Source organism: Delphinapterus leucas, chromosome 20 (genome assembly GCF_059928025.1).
Source record: "Delphinapterus leucas isolate spDelLeu-1000000601 "Yukka" chromosome 20, BTC_Dleu_Yukka2, whole genome shotgun sequence".
Classification (NCBI taxonomy): domain Eukaryota; kingdom Metazoa; phylum Chordata; class Mammalia; order Artiodactyla; family Monodontidae; genus Delphinapterus; species Delphinapterus leucas.
Window position 1 is genome coordinate 47,860,514 of NC_143148.1, and position 17,912 is coordinate 47,878,425.

Consider the following 17,912-nt stretch of genomic DNA (forward strand, 5'->3'; position numbering starts at 1 on the left):
TCCCTCCGGGGCGGCAGGGGGCGGTGCGGGGCGGCCTGCCGCTATCCCGACAGTCCTAGCGCGAGCGCGCGGCTTTGAGCGGGCGGAAGAGCCGGCGCGCGAGGCCTGGCCGACGGGTGAAGGGGACTCGTGCGCCAGATGCAGCCATGCCTGGGGACAACCGCCGCATCCGCGGGCCCGAGGAGTCGCAGCCGCCGCAGTTATACGCGACCGACGAGGACGAGGTGCCGGCCGCTCGCGACCCGACGCGGCTCCGGCCTGTGTACGCGCGCGCCGGGCTGTTGAGCCAGGCCAAGGGCTCGGCCTACCTGGAGGCGGGAGGCACCAAGGTGCTGTGCGCAGTGTCCGGCCCACGCCAGGTAGAGGGCGGTGAGCGCGGTGGCGGCCCGGCCGGAGCGGGCGGCGAGACCCCGGCCGCGCTGCGGGGCCGCCTGCTCTGCGACTTCCGCCGCGCGCCCTTCTCGGGCCGCCGGCGCCGCGCTCCCCCGGGTGGCAGCGAGGAGCGTGAGCTGGCGCTGGCGCTGCAGGAGGCGCTCGAGCCGGCCGTGCGCCTGGGCCGCTACCCGCGCGCGCAGCTCGAGGTGTCGGCGCTGCTGCTCGAGGACGGCGGCTCGGCACTGGCCGCCGCGCTCACGGCTGCCGCGATCGCCCTGGCCGACGCGGGCATCGAGATGTACGACCTGGTGGTGGGCTGCGGCTTAAGCCGCGCGCCGGGGCCCGAGCCCACCTGGCTGCTGGACCCCACGCTGCTAGAGGAGGAACGCGCCGCCGCCGGCCTCACCGTGGCGCTTATGCCGGTGCTCAACCAGGTGGCCGGGCTGCTGGGCAGCGGGGAGGGCGGCCCGACCGAGAGCTGGGCGGAGGCCGTGCGCCTGGGTCTCGAGGGCTGCCAGCGCCTCTACCCCGTTTTGCAGCAGTGTTTAGTACGGGCCGCCCGCCGGAGGGGCGCCGCCACGCCGCCCTGAAGCAGAACCCTGAGCAAGGACGGACGCCGAGGACAGCTACCGCTCTCCCCGAAAGGACCCGCGCCGTCGGCTTGCAGACTGCGTACGCCAAGCTGAGAACTCGGAGCACGGGAGAGTATCTGGGGAGGCGTGCTCAGAACTGATGCACTGGACAGCTGTGTTGGGATGATATTTTTAAAAACTGTGCCGTTAAAGGAACTTTTCTAATTGAGTTGGCTCCCAGCCACGACTCAGGTGAAGAAACCTGCGAATGCAGCTTGACCCCCCCAAGTTGGAAAGGACTTCAGCTGGACTTACCTGGAAAGTGGAACCTGGAGCTAGTGTCTCGTAAGGGATGGACCCTATGCAGGCCAGCCAGTGACCCCCTCCTATATTATTGGGCTGCTTTTGAGAGAATGGACAAGGGGCCTGTGCTTTCCCACTTAATATCTGAGCTAAAACAAAAACTCTTATATCTGAAAAATTCTGTTGTTCTTGATACAGGATTTAAGAGAGCAAGGCTCTTCCGAGCTGGGTAGTGTGTTCTCGGACTCCTGGTGTCAAAGGCTTGGGACAGCATTATATGTGTCCTGGTGTCCCTCATCTAGTCTTGGCTCCTGGGAGAGGGCACTTGAATTGCCAGGAGTGAGAGTTTCTGGATGTTGGAGATGGAGTCTGGCCATTTTGTAGGGCAGAGCTGGCCTGACCACAAGGGTAAGATGTTCTCTTTGTGGCTCCTGAGCCCTGCAGGTTTGTGCTCAGGTCTGGTTTGGAGAAAAGCGGGGCAGCTTGGTGCCCTTTCTGCCCTGGCTTGGTGTGAGCTTCTGAGCTTGTGTGTCTCGGGCCTGCTCAGCTTCTCTAGGAAGGGTTGGCCTGGGACAGCCAAAGGGCCAGAATAAGGCTTGGAGACCACACCGAGAACCCCTGATCAAGAGGAAAAAAATATAAATTTTATTTCCCCCCAGTGACATAATACATATTTCCAAAGCAGATCTGAAATACATGGTATCACATCAGCAAGAAACAAGATAGAAACGACACAAAAAGGATACCCCTATTGACACCCAGACAGGACTGGGGGCTTTGAGAGGGAGAAGAGCCGCTGGAACAGTACCTGCAGTCAGAGAAGGCTGATGGTGCTCCCAGGTGGGCCCCGTCCAGCTGCCCCTTCGACGAGTGGGCCTCAGCTTTCTAAGAATGGTGAGCTGGTGCTGGGCAGTTGCAGCCTCTTCCCTTCCCTGCCAGTCCCCATACTGTCATCTGGAAACATGACCAAAGCTAAAGCCAATACTTGGGGGGAGGCTTCCTGGCTGGTCTGGCTGAGCCGTGCCTCCATTTCTGTTGCCCTTGCTCCAGAATGGGTTGCATGGGTGCCACTGAGAGGCCTTTGGAAAAATCACTCAAGGCAAGGAAAGGAACCACTAGGGAAGGTGCCTGGAGCTGATGAGCCTGGAGGGGTTACAACCTTCTACTGGCTGTCTTCCTGGTCTGCTGCATGATTCTTCACCTGTAGGAGAAGCAGAAGCAGGACTCTAGCCCCAAGGGTTGAGAGGTGTGGAATGGCTGGGAAAGGGAGGGCCATCTGCTAACAACTCCCAGTCTCTCACCCCCACCTCCCTTTCTTGTCAGCTTTGACATCTCAGTGCTACTGTAGATTCTTCCTGAGACTTGGGAACGGACCCAGGACCACCAGACAGAAGAAGGCATTTTCTGCACCTACCCCAGTCTTTTCCTAGATGTGATACAGTCTTGGGCAGCAGTAAGTGTCCCCTGGAGCCCACAGGCCAGAGCTAGGCAAGTGGAGGAGAGGAAGCTCCTCACTACTAACCCCCCAGCAGCCCCAGCCTTGCTGAGATGGCCCTAGCAACAGTAGGGGCTTGGCCCATCTCAGGGACCACCAATAGGAGAGGAGGGAATGGTAGGGCAGGGAACATTTGGGCCCTTTGAAGCTGCACAAAAGGCTGTTATCAGATCCAGGTTTGGATATTCTCAGTCCAGGAAGGTCAGTGTGCTCCAGCTTTCCTGGGGAGTATGGTACAATGCAAGACAGCCCAAAGACTCTGGGGTAGCAGGTGGGCAGGGGCAGGCTTACCACATGGTTTTTGGGCAAGGGATCTGGGGCTATGGGGCACATCTGTGATATTCCCTGTGCAATGCTCAAAGCCCCCTCCCCACCCACCTTCCAGGAGGAGATGGTATTTCAGCCCAGAACTGGCTCAGCTGCCCAGCTGTAGCCCCTGGTCCATTTGAGCCGACCAAGCCCAAATCAGGAGGGGAGAAAAAACAGGGCAGGGCCCCGTCTTCTCCTGGGCATTGGCTGTGATGGAAGTCAGACGCCTCCCCGCAACCATCATTGTGGTCTCCCATGCAAACGCAAGTCCCTCCTTTGCTCACAGAGAGGCCACAAGGAGGGTGAGAATGGGGGGAGGCGCCAGGCCACTCACTGCCTCCTCCAGGTCTGTGTTCTGGAAGCTGTCTGCCTCTGGATGGGCCCTCTGTCCCCTGGGCTCCTGCTGGGGATCAGTGGTTCTGCATGAGGAGCCTTTACTTCCAGAACCCCTGTTCTGTTCACAGTCTTCTGTCCCTGCACAGGGAGAGTCACTGGTCAGTGGCTAGATTTGAAGGCCCCAGCTAACCCCAAAGATGCCACTTGATGCCCAGCACTGATCTAGGGAATCTAGGGCTCGAGAGGACAAGATGGGGATGGGCTGGGACACTGCTCTGGCTCTGGCAGACAGCTGCTGAGTGGATGGGGGTCATAGAACAATCTAGAAGCCAAAAAGGTCCTCAAGCCACAGAGACACCCAGAGGGAGTAGGGGGAAGTGAACTCCAGGGAGGGTGAGGAGGAGCCCTGCACCCAGGGAAAGCTGGACGCAGGACCCCCTGGTACCTTCAGGAGTGGGAAAACCTGGAGCCTGCTAAGGGTGTGGCCTGGGCCCACACCTGACCTGAAAGCTGGTCCCTCTGTTGGTCCATGTGCTCCACACTGTCCAACAGACGGTCCACCTGGGCTTTGATCTGGCTCAGCGCTCCCCTGATGGAGTGCAGCTCCTCAGTCTGGACTGCTGGGAGAGGGGCCAGAGTTGGTATCAGTCAGGTTCAGGAGGCAGAGGGCAGTGCTGCGAGGACTCCTGAACCCACCCTCACTGCTAAGGGCCTCCCAGTTCTCCCCTAGCCCTGCAGCTGAGGGCTGTGCTCCCTCACTCACGCTTTATCTTGGGGGTCAGCTGACTATTCCTGGGAGACTTGTGGGGACTGAAGTTGCTCTTGACCCCCATGCCCATATGGGTCCTCCGGATCTTGATAGGCACATGGTTGATTAGTGGAGGGATCCTCTGGTATTCATACACCCTATGGACAGGATGGAGAGGGAGTCAGGCCAACTAGCCCCACCTGCTTGCCCAGAGGACTGAGGGGGCAGGACCCACCTACCTGTAGGGGAAATCTTCCCTGTACAGCTTGTAATCCAGGTCATAGTTGCTGTTGAAATAGAGATAAATGAGGAAAGGGTCATTGTCCAGGGCCAGAATCCTTGCCTCGACTCCAGTTTAATTTGGAGAAACTGATGTATGCAGCTTTTCCTTAGAATCCCAGGATTCTTCACCATAAGAGCCCCTAGGGACTTGACCAAGGTCACTTTGGGAGACCACAGCAAACCAGCTTCCCCATAGCTGGCCTCTGTTAGGGGCACGTTCCGGGTGCCTCCAGGTGGCAGGAGGGGGCGATTGCCCACAGGCTTCTGGCCCGCCAGGTCTGGGCTGTCCAAAGCCTCCTCTGCCTGACCCAGGCACTGCTGATGTTATTCTGGTTCTTAGTCTGGCAAAGGATGAAAGGGAAGAATTAAGTCAGGGCTCAAAGCCACGGAGAGAGCCTTTAATCCTTGCGTGGGAATCGCCAGGATGCAGGGCTCAGCACTGGCAGGGCCAGACAGTGGGGGGTTAAGGGCCATGCCCAGGCCACCTTCCCTTCGCTCCAGGCCCTGGGAGAGAGGCTGAGTCTGGAAGGTCCCAGGCTGTCACTGCCTGGCCTCACGCCTGCTCTCATGCACCATGCACCTCCAGGGAACTGGTGCCTAGGAGGGAAGGGAAGATGGGTGCAGAGGGACAGCTGGGTCCGGCTTGGGCAGGAAGATCCTGTGGGGATACAGCTGCAGGCAGTTCGGGTGCAGCCTGAGGCTTCAGTTAAGGCAAGTGAGGAGTTGAGGGTGAGGAGAGGGGCTGCAAGCTGGGGGCAGTAAAGTTTCTGAAATAACTTTCTGGGACCATGCGCCCACACCACCAGCTCAGGCCCAGCTGATGAGGGGCAAGGCCTATGGAAGCCACCGGAGCGGAATAGGGAACATTAGGGGGCCCCTTCCCCTTCATGCCGTGAGGTCCCCAAGCCTGTGGATGAGATTTCCGGCCACCCCGTCCCCGCTTTCTGGCCTCAGGAAGTCTGGTGGGCGGCCCAGGAGCCGCTGGGATGTTGATTCCGGCGGTGGGAGGCCCATCCTTGGAGAAAGGAAAGCGAGCCAGTGGAGCGCGGGAGGGCAGGTACCCATCCCTTCGGCGCTCTGGGGTTGGGGTCGGGGTCCGGGCCACGGTGCAGGAAACAGGCAGCCCCCTGAGGGTCGGCAACGACCAAGCTGGGACAGCTGGGGGCCAGGACAGAGCTCCAGGTTACGAGTCTCAGCTGAGTACGAGTCTCAGCTGAGCATGACCACTCCGGGAAAATTCTCGCTTGTCCGGCCCGCCTTGGGTTGGCCATGGGGGCCCCCTCTCCCTGACTGGGTTGAAACCTCAGCAGAGATCAGACAGCTGGAGGGGAGGAGAGGGGAGGGAGATGGGGAAGGACCAGTAGCCGACCACCTGAGCTACCTCGATGAACCCTATTCTACAACAGCATTGGTGATTCAGTGGTAGAATTCTTGCCTGCCACGTGGGAGGCCAGGGTTCAATTCCCAGCCAATGCAAGAAGCACACTTTTCTTTAAACACCTCTTCCACACTTTTTTTCCTAAAATGACTTTTTAGAGTACCTAAAAATTAATGGTAAAGGAATGGTAATTCACTGACTGCTGAGCACAGACTTGGGAGCTACCGGAGTTGAGACAAAGGCAGGATGAGTTTGCGGGTTAGAGGTTAGGCGATATTCGCTGCTCCAGCTTGCTGTAGGTAGAGGGTCCCTCCCGGTCTGGGGTCATCCCTGCTCTGCCCCTGCCCCCAGTCATCAGGCAGGGCTGAGGCCTGTGCCCTGGGTGTGTGGCCTTGATTCTCTCTTCCTAAGGGGCAGTGGCCTGGTCACACAGGGTCTGCAGTCACATCTGTCCCCTGGTCTGGGCTAATGGTTACAGTGCAAGCTGGGACTTCCCACAGTAAGAGAAATAAAATGCACCATCAGTATGACTCTGGGCAGAGGTCAAGCCACCTCCCTCAGTGTCCTCAGGGGCCAAGTGGGGGGAGGTGGGGGGGAGGGGACCTGGGGCAATCCTTCCACCACAAACCTTTCCCTCCAGGTTGACAAATGCCATTTTGAGACCCAAGACACAAGGCCTGGACTTGACCAGTTCTCATAGAGAAGTCATCCAACAACTCAGGGGCCACCAGAACCTCATCCCGAACCACCCCTCTTTGGGTGACTATCCAAAGGGGCCAGAGCCACAGCAACAGCCTGCTGCTGCTCCAGACATGCTGCCCTAGTCCCCAGAGAAGGGTTTCATTCTCCCCACTGGAGTGCCCTAGGGACACATGGGTCTTAAGGAAGCCACCCCTGCCCCAGGCCTTGAATGCCAGGCACCCCTCTGAACGGAATCTGAGCTCCTGCAGGACAGCTGGCATCACTCCCCACTGCTTCCCTGTTCTCCCACCTGCACCTACAGGACTGGGTCCGAGCCTGCTAGGCAAGGGGGTGGGGCGACATGAAATCTGGAGAAGGCAACTGGAACTGAAGAACTGAGAAAGGGTTAACCCAGCCTCAAAGCGGCCGTGTGAAAAAGCACAGCTGAGAACTATGGGAAGAAACCACTTACCTCCCATCAGACGGATATTTACCAAACCATATCAACTCCCAGATGAGAGTCTCACGCACAAGACTCGAGGCAAACCAACATACCGCACACGCAGTTCAGCATCACTGAGGAAATGCAAGCTTAAAAAACTACGAGTACACATCTACTCATCAGCCCAAAACAACACAGTGAAAAAGCAGTCCATGCCGGCAAAGGTGATGTAGGCCTGGCTGCCGCAGGCAGGGAGAGATTTGGCCTAATGACTCTCGAGGTCAGCCTGAAGGTGCAGAGGCTTCTCAGAGTAGCCCCTACCCATTCCTGCCATCGCACTTCTGAGGAGATGAGACCCAAAAGAAACCAGAACTGGACTTCCCTGGTGTTCCAGTGGTTAAGAATCCGCCTGTCAATGCAGTGGACACAGGTTTGAGCCCTGGTCCAGGAAGATCCCACATGCCGTGGAAGCAACTAAGCCCGTGAGCCACAACTACTGAGCCCATGTGCCACAACTACTGAGCCCATGTGCCACAACTACTGAAGCCTGCTCGCCTAGAGCCCATGGTCTGCAACAAGACAAGCCACTGCAGTGAGAAGCCCGCACACTGCTGTGAAGAGCAGCCCCAGCTTGCCGCAACTAGAGAAAGCCTGCACGCAGCAATGAAGACCCAACAGAGCCAAAAATAAGTAAATAAATAAGTAAATTAAGTATAAAAAAATTATAAAAAACCCCCACAAACAAAAACCCAAAAGAAATCAGAACCTTCGGCAGCAGGCTGTTTACACAGTGCTGTACCTAACAGCAACCACCTGAGCCACTGCCTCCCTGCCTCCCCCACTGGCAAGACAGAAAGCACTCAAATGCCCACAGACAGGCCAGGAGCTGATCACAGACATCACAGGCTCCCAGCTGAGGGGACTAAGGGGCCACCGGTTCACACACACTGGTTACGCCTGTGAAAATGGCACGTTGGCTGGCAGAAGTTGGTGAGCTCCTTTCTAAACATGTTTAAAGGTTTCTTTAAAATTCCTTGAAGCTTTCCAAGTTAGAGGGAAGATTTCATCCAGAAGGGTTCCCATTGTCTACTTCCCAAACATGTATACCCAGAAAAAGCCCCCGAGCACCCCACAGGTGAGGCTCCCCTTGGAGGACTCACGCCCCCGGGTCCAGGCGAGAGGAGAGGGCATCACCAGCAGGAGGGTGGCTGGGTTGTGTCAGCTAGAAGGGGCCTTGGAATGAGCTGGGTTGACCCCCCTCCACACACACCCCCAGTTTACAGACAAAACCTGTGGCCAAGGGAGACCGACCTCCTCTGGTACCACAGAGAGTAAGACGAGCAGCCTGGCTGGCTGGGTGGGCAACACACTGAGCAAGCCTCCTGGGGTTCTCATTCTGTCTCAGGGGAGCCCAGAGCCCCAGACAAGCTGATCAGACTCCCTCCCCGGTAGGCAACCCCAGGCAGACTCACCAGGAGATGGCTCTGCCCCATGGCCTCTTCTGGCCTGGCCGGGAAGGGCCGGGCTTGGGCTCCCGAGCCATGTCTCAATCTGAAAAGAGAGCCAAAGAGTGGGACAGAGCAGGAGAGAGAGAGGGAGGGGTGCAGGAAAATGGGGCCAAGTGCACATAGGCCCCGCTTGCCTCCTGGCTGGCCCTTCCCTGCTCCTCCGCTCTGAGGCGGTGGGCAGTGCCCCCTGAGAGGCAGTGCAGTGGAGCGCCCATCCCCAGTCAGTGGGCAGCCCGACCTGGCCTCCAGACCCTGGGCCCACCTATTCAGAGCTGGGCTCCAGCTCCAGAGGGCTCATCTCCATCCCCAGGGGACCGTGGTTCTGAGACAAACAGTCCCTTTGGCTAACTTCAAAACGAAAAACCCCCGAGGATGGGGAGGCTGCTCTCCTCTTTCCCCCAAATTACCACGGGAATCAACCCCATCGCCCAGGCCTTGGAAGTTGGGGATGGTACCGTCAAAGGGCAGGAGAGGGGATGTCTGTGATCCTCTGAGGAGACACCCGTTCCTGGTTGGGTTAATTCTTGAGTGTTCTCCTGCTGCCTGTCTGCCCGCCCACAGGCCTGCCTGCTGCCAGGCCCACGCCCCACAGCTGCCTCTGGTCTAAGCTCCTGGGCTGGCTGCGTCTGAAACAGCCAGGGTGGCTCTGAGAAACAAAGCAAGCAGCCTGCCTGGTCTGGGGTGGGGACACCCCGCTGCCCTCTCTCTTGGTGGCAGGGGAGTCAAGAGTCAGCTGAACCCGACTTAGAGGAGGACTGAGAAGTCAAGCAAGGCAGCCGTCTGTGCACCAGTCACGGGCAGAGTGTCTCCTTTCTGGGCTCCTTCAGTGTTCACCACTTGAGCACGTAGCTCTATGCTCGTGGGAGACAGAGGAGAATCTGCTTCTTGCCGTATTCCCGCAGCTCACTTGGGGCCTGGCCACTTAGTAGGTGCTCAGTTGCTATCTGCTGAATAAATGAATGGAACTCCATTAAATAAATTCCAGCTTTTGCTTCTGGGTTTGGATCAGACCCCAGAGTTTCATCTGTGACCTCGAGGCCCCTCCCTGAGCCCACCCGCTTTCTTCCTGAATCTATGATCATCATCCATGGCCCACTTTTAACTGCCAAGACAGCAACAAATGCGAGCCTTCTCCTTTTCCTGTTCACAAGACTTCCTGCAACACAATCACCAAGAGCAGTTATCCAGCATCTGCTTGCTCATGGTGAGGAACAAGGAGACCAGCAACGATGTCCCTGAGGCATTGACAATCCAGATCAAGTGTTCATTTGGGAGGAAGCTGGCAATTCTGTACCCACACCCTCAGCCCTTCTCTTCCATTCATGATCCTGCCTTATCCAGTTATCCACTCAAGAACACATTAAACAGATATCCATGCACCAAGAAAATAGCTGTACTTCCATGTTGTCTGGCTTTCTATGTCTGTTTCTTTGACTTTCGTATTTGCAATGTCAGGAGAGGACAGAAAAACACACCCATGTCCACTGTGTAGGGCAACAGTGCATGAGCACCATGAAAATATATAAAGAAAATCTCATTTAAAACGGACTTGGGAAGCTCTGAAGAGGGAACTCGCACACATGTACCATTCATTGCAGTCTGTATAACCAGCAGGAAGAGGGAAGATAAGAATTATTTTGATGGAGGAGGACATTAATCACATGGGGATTTTATCTTCTGCCTTTTTTTAAAAAAAAAATATTTATTTAGGACTTCCCTGGTGGCGCAGTGGTTAAGAATCCACCTGCCAATGCAGGGGACACAGGCTTGAGCCCTGGTCCAGGAAGATCCCACATGCTGCAGAGCAACTAAGCCCGTGCACCACAACTACTGATCCTGCACTCTAGAGCCCGCGAGACACAACCACTGAGCCTGCATGCCACAACTACTCAAGCCCGTGTGCCTAGAACCCGTGCTCTGCAACAAGAGAAGCCACCACAATGAGAAGCCCACACACCAACGAAGAGTAGCCCCTGCTCGCCGCAACTAGAAAAAGCCCATGTGCAGCAACAAAGACCCAAAGCAGCCAAAAATAAAATAATAAATAAATTTAAATATTTATTTATTTATTTATTTATTTGGCTGCACCAGGTCTTAGTTGTGGCACACAGGATCTTCATTGCCTCATGCGGCATGCAGGATCTAGTTCCCTGACCAGGGATCGAACCTGGGCCCCCTGCATTGGGAGCATGGAGTCTTAACCACCAGGGAAGTCCGGCTTGTGGGATCTTAGGGATTAAACACAGGCCCTCAGCAGTGAAAGCACGGAGTCCTAACCACTGGACTGCCAGCGAATTCCCTCTCCTGCTTTAAAAAAAAAAAAAGAAGGAAATTTCCTCCCTGCCCCAGCAACAGCTCTCTTACCACCACTTGCAGCCAATGAGAAACTGCCACAGCCTTGAATGCTTGTTCTCTTCCAATGAAGTTTTGTTCAAAACAGCTCTCCCCAATTTCCCCCTAAAACTTAATAAAAGCAAGTGCCTCTCCGTTGTTCTCCAGGCTTGCCTATGATGCATCATAACATGCTTGTCCCAAATTGCAATTCTCTGTTATTTCTGAGTAAACCTATTTTGCCAGTAAAATAACTGGATGTTTTATTTTAAAGGTTGACATTGCATGGTGTCAGAAGTGGGATCCAGCGATGCCCTCTAATGACCTGGAGGCTGGTGAGCAAGCAGGTGTTGGTACCCATGGAGTTCATTGAGCTCACTGCTTTCTTGTCAACCCTGGAGTTTGAAGCTAAGTTTTTTCCTGAATCCAAGCTCTACTCTCTTTGCATTTTGAACTCTCTAGCTTTACTGGAATCTGTTTTCATGAAGCTTTCTGGTAAGTCGCCCTTCCTGTTCAAAGTGGGGAAAATGTGTGATTCCTAGTATTTTTTTGTTTGTTTGTTTTTTAAGAAATCTATTTTATTTATTTATTTATTTATTGGATGCATTGGGTCTTCGTTGCTGTTCATGGGCTTTCTTTAGTTGCAGCAAGCGGGTGCTACTCTTCGTTGTGGTTCACGGGGTTCTCATTGAGATGGCTTCTCTTGTTGCAGAGCACGGGCTCTAGGTGCGTGGGCTTCAGTAGTTGCAGCATGCAGGCTCAGTAGTTGTGGCTCGTTGGCTTAGTTGCTCTGCGGCATGTGGGATCTTCCTGGACCAGGGCTCGAACCAGTGTCCCCTGCATTGGCAGGTGGATTCTTAACCACTGCGCCACCAGGGAAGCCCCAGTGCTTATTGTAACTTCTTGTTTTTCAAATTGTGATCACAGACCATTGGTGAATTTGATTAATGTTTAATTAAATAGAACATATACATATTGTCTGTACCTACATAGATAAATTAATAATATATATCTTCAATTTTACCTATAATTTATAGATAAATTTATTATAGATTTGTTTATTATCTATATATAAATAGAAGAGAATAGTTTCATAAAATGCAAAATAGAGTGCATGCATGACATACACTGAAAATAGGAAATACAGTTTATTTAACTTTTATTTCAGTTACTTATATGTTTTTATATATGTAAGTATATGCTGGGCCATAATATTTCTTATTGTGGAATGATCCAACACATTTGAAAGCAACTGCTCTTATACCACAGTAAATGGAGCAACAAAAGGGTCTTACAGCCAGCTGAAAAGGCCAGTAGAAGAACAACCACCCTTTCTGCCCTGGACACTCTCAGTGATAACTTCTCAGTGCCAGGCTATAATCACTTGTTGATAGGTTCATACTTTGTTGCCTTGTCTTTTCAAATTTACAGCCAAGTAGCAATCCTTATTTAAAAGAACATACCCCATTTCTCTTTTTCTATTCTATTTTTTAATTGAAGTATAGTTGATATACACATCCCCCATTTCTTTTTTTTTTACTTCAAGTATAGTTGATTTACAATATTGTGTTAGTTTCAGGTGTACAGCAAAGTGGTTCTTTTTTTATATCTATACGTATTCTTTTTTGGTTTTTTTTCCATTATATGTTATTACAAGGTATTGAATATAGTTTCTTGTGCTATACAGTAAATCCTTTTTGTTTCTCTATTTTATATATGGTAGTGTGTATCCGCTAATTCCATACTCCTAACTTATCCCTTCCCCCTTCCCCTTTGGTAAACGTAAGTTTGTTTTCTATGTCTGTGAGTCTGTTTCTCTTTCGTAAATAAGTTCATTTGTGTCATATTTTATTTTATTTTATTTTATTTTTTTGAGGTACGCGGGCCTCTCACTGTTGTGGTCTCTCCCGTTGCGGAGCACAGGCTCCGGATGCACAGGCTTAGCGGCCATGGCTCACGGGCCTAGCCGCTCCACGGCATGTGGGATCTTCCTGGACTGGGGCACGAACCCGTGTCCCCTGCATCGGCAGGTGGACTCAACCACTGCGCCACCAGGGAAGCCCCCAGCAAAGTAATCTTAAAAAGGGCTTATATGAGGGAATTCCCTGGCAGTCCAGTGGTTAGGACTCTGTGCTTTCACTGCCAGTGGCCCGGGTTCAATCCCTGGTTGGGGAACTAAGATCCCTCAAGCTGCATGGCCAAAAAAAAAAAAAGCACTATTCTTGCTGTATTTTTGTAAATAATCAAGCCAAATTTACTACAAACAAATTAGTTTTACTATGATTATCTTTGATAAAAAGGGTAATAATTATTGAGAGAGAAACTGTGTTTGCAACTTTGTAGATATTAGATTCTTGTCCTGTTAATGATAAAGTTTCAAGGTTTTTTTATACAGCTGTAAGCTGAACTGGATTCTAAACTCTTCTAGTTTCCTCAAATATCTGACTATAAATCTCCAAATTGTTTCCAGTTTTCTCCCATCCTTCTGATTTGAAATCAGTAAGAACAAAGACTGCCCTTAAATGTCCTTGGAAGGGACTATACCAGGTCCTCCTCATTACCCAGATGGCAGCCAAACTTGAGACTCAAGCCTTGGGTGTACATCTCACAGTTAAAGAAGGCTCCAACTGACATCCAGTCTGATATAATCAAGCACTGGAGACCTCTGAATCAAATTTCACCAGGAATTGAAGCAGACAGCAGCTGAAGGAGACAGCTTTCCCAAGATGACCAGAACAGGACTGTATACTCTTTCCTGCTGTTACTTCTTCCCTTATCCTCTCCCTCTTCTTCTTGGAAAGACCAAATGCTCTTGTCCGCATCACTCAATCTATTACAAAAGGAGGAAACTTATCAGTCCACTGATTCAAATGTTAATCTCATCCAAAAACACCCTCACAGACTCACCCAGTATAATATTTGGCCAAGTGTCTGGGTACCCCATGGCCCAATTAAGTTGACACAAAAAATTAACCATCATAGGGACCAAGAATCAGGAAATGGGGTGGAGGTCTTTGCTCCATCTTCACCTCTCACAAAGATTCCCAGACAGATTTCCTAAGGGACACCCTCCTGTATTCCCCCAGGTTGTGAGTGCTTGACTGCACAGAACATGGGTAGGACAGTTAATGAATGGGAGTCATAATGAGTGACAGCAAATGATGCAAGGATGGGGAGGTTGGCAGTCCGGTGGGAAGACAGAAGAAGGCTGAAACAGAGAGGCCAAGCTGACGGAAGGACAAGAATAAGGAAAAAGGAGAGGAGCAGAAGGGGCTGGACATATTGAACAACTGGTCCCCAGAGTTCCCTGAGTTGACTCCCAGACACGTCTACCCTGAATTCATGAGATGGATACAAAATAGTTCACTTATTTGCAAAGAGCTCCCAGAAAGAAAGAAAAGGGTAATTGTATCATCCCCAGTATTAAAATTGCAGTCGGCAGCTAACAGTGATTGAATTCCAGCAATTTGCCAGGCATTGTGCTACAAACTTACATCCATCGTGTCATTTAATCCTCACAACAACCTTGCAGGGTAGCTGCTCCCCATCTTATAGAAAGGCTACCGAATGTGCCCAGGGTCACATGGAGAGCCACTTGAGAGGAGTGATGAGATCTCAGTCGCCTGCCTGGTAATCACTACGTGTTCCAAGAAGTTAGAGGACTTACTGAAAGACACTTACTGGTAGGCTCGGCTACAAGCATAGCCTGATTCTGTCAGGACCTCCAGGCCACACTGCCTTTGTACGGGGATGTTCCATTACCCACCTTACCCTGCACAGACTCCAAAGGCTGGCGAGGCCCCTGGTTAGAGCATGGGACGACAGGGCCAGTGCTGCAGGCCAGGGGCCCAGGGTCCCAGGTGTACCAAGTGGCTTCTTGCAGTGGACCTGAGTCATTCTCTTGGCCGTCCCACATCAGAGTCCCATTCCTGTGTTAGAGGTATCCCCCAGCTTGAAGACAGAGGCTGCCTCCCTGAAAGAAGCTGAAAATGCCCCTTTCTGCCTCCTTTTCCCAACCTCCCTTGAAGCAAGGTCCTGGGCACATGACGTGGCTCCTCCAATTAGAGCTACGTGCCCAACTTCAAGGTAAAGCTGCCGGTGGGAGAAGCTCATCTCAGCAATTGATGGCGGCAGTGGCAGCAGCTATATCCGGCTTTCAAAGGTGATGGCACCTCCATCCCTCGTTGGTGATGCCCGTTGTGGCATCTGTGCCCAGCAGAGGTAGTAGGGTCTCTTCCAGATCTGATCCTCCAACCTTCCAGAACTCCTGGGAGCTAACCAGTAACTTGGACAAGTTCCTTTACTGCTTAGAGTCACCAGACTCTGTTTCTTACAGTTAAGAACCTTGATGGATACAAAAATAGGACTAGAGGTGGATGGAACAAGAAGCCCTGTGGGAAATGGGGGTGATGGAAGCCTGGCAAGTGGCCAGAGGACAGTGAAAATCCAGCTAGTATTAAGGGACAGGATACCAGTAGCCCACAGCATGCCATGGCGAGACAGTTAATCCTGTGGTCCTCAGAACAAAGCGCCCATCAAGGGCAAGGCTTTTGGGACCTGGTGGCTCTTGCCATAGAAGAATATAAAGATTACCCTGAAGTCAAGGGCTGTTAGGCAGGCTGTGTGCTAACAGCACCAACAGCATAAAGGAAAGACAAGATCAAAGTCCAAATTTGCCCCTCAAGACATGGTTAGAAAATCAGGGAATTTTTATATCTTGTGGCTGCAAGGCTGAGAGAGTTACAACCCAAACTTAAGGCTTAATCAGTGGTTATAAAATGACACCATGAGGTGGATTCACACCCTCTCTGGGTCTCTAGTTGGGAAAGAGTGGAGAGTGGGGAGCAGAGAGAGTGGAGGGCTTTGCGGGAAGGTGTGGAAGACTCAGGACCCCCACTGCTACAGAGGTTCCCTTGCCAGCCAAAGGGACTCTTCTTAGTCATTCTGAAGGTACTGGTAGCAGAAATTCACTAGCTCTTTGCCAAACCCAGATCCCTTTCCTCCTGGGTGCACATCTAGGTGGAGTTGCCCACCCTCCCTCGCAGTTAGTGTGCTGCATGGCTGAGGTGTGGCCAGTGGCAATGGGAGGGCGGGATGTGCACTGCTTTCATGCCTGACCCATAGCATCCTCCAAGTGGCCATCAGCCCTCCTGCTTCCCAAGTTGGCCACCTGAATGCCAGTGCCCTGGGTGAGCTGGGAAGCCATGTGCTGTTGGTGGCAGGGCCTTGCTCAGCCTGGGTTCCCCCGCTCCATGGCACATGTGCAACCAGGCCAGCAGATAGCATTTACTTAAAAAATATACTCTGTAATGACCTTGCCCTGAAGGAGACCCCTTGTGTGTCCTACCCCATCACCCCTCATTTTCTCCAGACTTAAATAACAAGTCATATCGCAGCAGACCCCAGGGGGCTGATGACTTCAAATCTGGGAGGAAGATATTGAAACACCAGAAGAACCATGAGATTTTGCTAATTTATATTGACAAAACCTGCAAAATGATCTGGGAATGGATTCTGAGGGTGGAGAGTGGGGAAGGAAGAAAATGTTAAATGGGGTTGAATGTTTTTTTTTTTTTTAATTTGGCTGTGCCGGTTCTTAGTTGTGGCATGTGGGATCTTTAGCTGTGGCATGTGGGCTCTAGTTCCCTGACCAGGAATTGAACCCAGGCCCCCTGCACTAGAAGCACGGAGTCTAAACCACTGGACCACCAGGGAAGTCTGGTTGAACATACCGATATTTAGGATTCTATGGGGCTACCTTGAGTGGCTGGGATGGTTCCAATTGTTTGCTCTGATGTTTGCTTAAACCCTGGACTCAATTGTGGCCGAAAAATATTAGCTAAAAGCTAATAGATAATAATAATAATACGAATAAGAACTGGGTTTCCCTGGTGGCGCAGTGGTTGAGAGTCCGCCTGCCGATGCAGGGGACACGGGTTCGTGCCCCCGTCCGGGAAGATCCCACATGCCGCGGAGCGGCTGGGCCCGTGAGCCATGGCCGCTGAGCCTGCGCGTCCGGAGCCTGTGCTCCGCAACAGGAAAGGCCACAACAGTGAGAGGCCCGCGTAACGCAAAAAAAAAAAAAAAAAAAAAGAATAGCTAAAACTTACTGAGCATTTACTATCCTGCCAGGGACAGTTTTAAGCACTTCATTTATTTAACAAATTTACTGAGTTAACAAATGAAGTTTAGATAGTCTAATGTTGATGGAGGAATTGAGAAATGAGGACACTGGCTCAGCCCAGCTGATATTCATCAGTGTTTACCCCCCCCCAGGCTTTGTTTCAAACACTTTAATGTATTAACTCATTTTATTATCTTCATTTTACAGAAGAGGATCATGAGACAGAGAGATGTTTTAGGGTGACCAGCTGTCCAGGTGTGTCTAGGATGGAGAGGTTTCCCAGCATGTGGGACTTTGAGTGCTAAAACCAGGACAGCTCCAGGCAAACTGGAACAGTGGGTCCACCTAGGTGTTAATAACTTGACCAAAGTCACACAGTTAGTAAGTGGCAGAGCCTGTCCTCCAATTCAGGTAGCCTGACTTTAGACCCGAACTCTGCTTCTGCCAGTGGTTCACACACCTGAGCCTGCATCTGAAGTGGCTGGAGATCTTGTTAAAACTCAGATTAGGTTTGGGGCAGCTGAAAATCTGCTCGTCTAACAAGTTCCCAGGTGATGTCGATGCTGCTGGCCCGTGGACCAACATGGAGAACCGCGGCGTTCGGCTACCTCGCCTCCAGATGAGAATGTTGGAATGGACTTTTCAGGTAGGACCTGCTCACTGACACCCCAACCTAGGAACCCTGGGACGGCCCCAAGCGCATCCTTTGCCGAGGCACTGAGAAATATATTGGTGAGGGAAGCACTGTAGTGCCAGGAGTGCTGATGGGAGAGGCTGCAGCTGAATGGGAATCTGGCGTCTGGGGTGTTAGAGGCTCAGAAGGGCATTGGATTGCCAACCTTAGTTGCCATAAAGGTGGCTCCTGTGTCGCTGCTGTCAGAGCAGGCTCTGCATTTCCTGTGCCTGGCAGCAGTGGCATGGGAGTCTCCCCAGATGGGCTTTGCAGCAGAATTTGGAGCACTATTTCTGGGCTACAGAGGCCCCAGCGTGTCTCTCTCACTCTCCCTAGTGAAATTTACATAACGCAA

General features: G+C 52.3%; 2 protein-coding genes across 4 annotated transcripts; one reads left to right on the forward strand and one right to left on the reverse strand.

Annotated features, from left to right (window-relative positions):
• The first annotated feature begins 43 nt into the window (after positions 1-43).
• Positions 44-11,353, forward strand: EXOSC6 (exosome component 6). 3 transcript variants are annotated; one of them, XM_022583210.2, is made up of 3 exons: positions 44-2,144; positions 2,574-2,703; positions 11,035-11,353. In XM_022583210.2, exon 1 carries the CDS (start codon positions 147-149, stop codon positions 963-965), a length of 819 nt encoding a protein of 272 aa, XP_022438918.1. In that variant the 5' UTR covers positions 44-146; the 3' UTR covers positions 966-2,144; positions 2,574-2,703; positions 11,035-11,353. The 3 variants fall into 3 exon arrangements, with proteins under 3 accessions (XP_022438918.1, XP_089758570.1, XP_089758571.1); XM_089902444.1 differs by having other exon boundaries at positions 44-1,658; XM_089902445.1 differs by lacking the exon at positions 11,035-11,353 and adding an exon at positions 6,439-11,020.
• Positions 3,335-8,464, reverse strand: LOC149744697 (RNA-binding Raly-like protein). Its single transcript, XM_089902457.1, has 6 exons — positions 8,394-8,464; positions 6,790-6,795; positions 4,378-4,425; positions 4,154-4,296; positions 3,894-4,007; positions 3,335-3,528 (listed from the first exon to the last, which is right to left on the reverse strand). The coding sequence occupies exons 1-6, from the start codon at positions 8,462-8,464 to the stop codon at positions 3,335-3,337; spliced, it is 576 nt and encodes a 191-aa protein (XP_089758583.1).
• Positions 11,354-17,912: the final 6,559 nt, after the last annotated feature.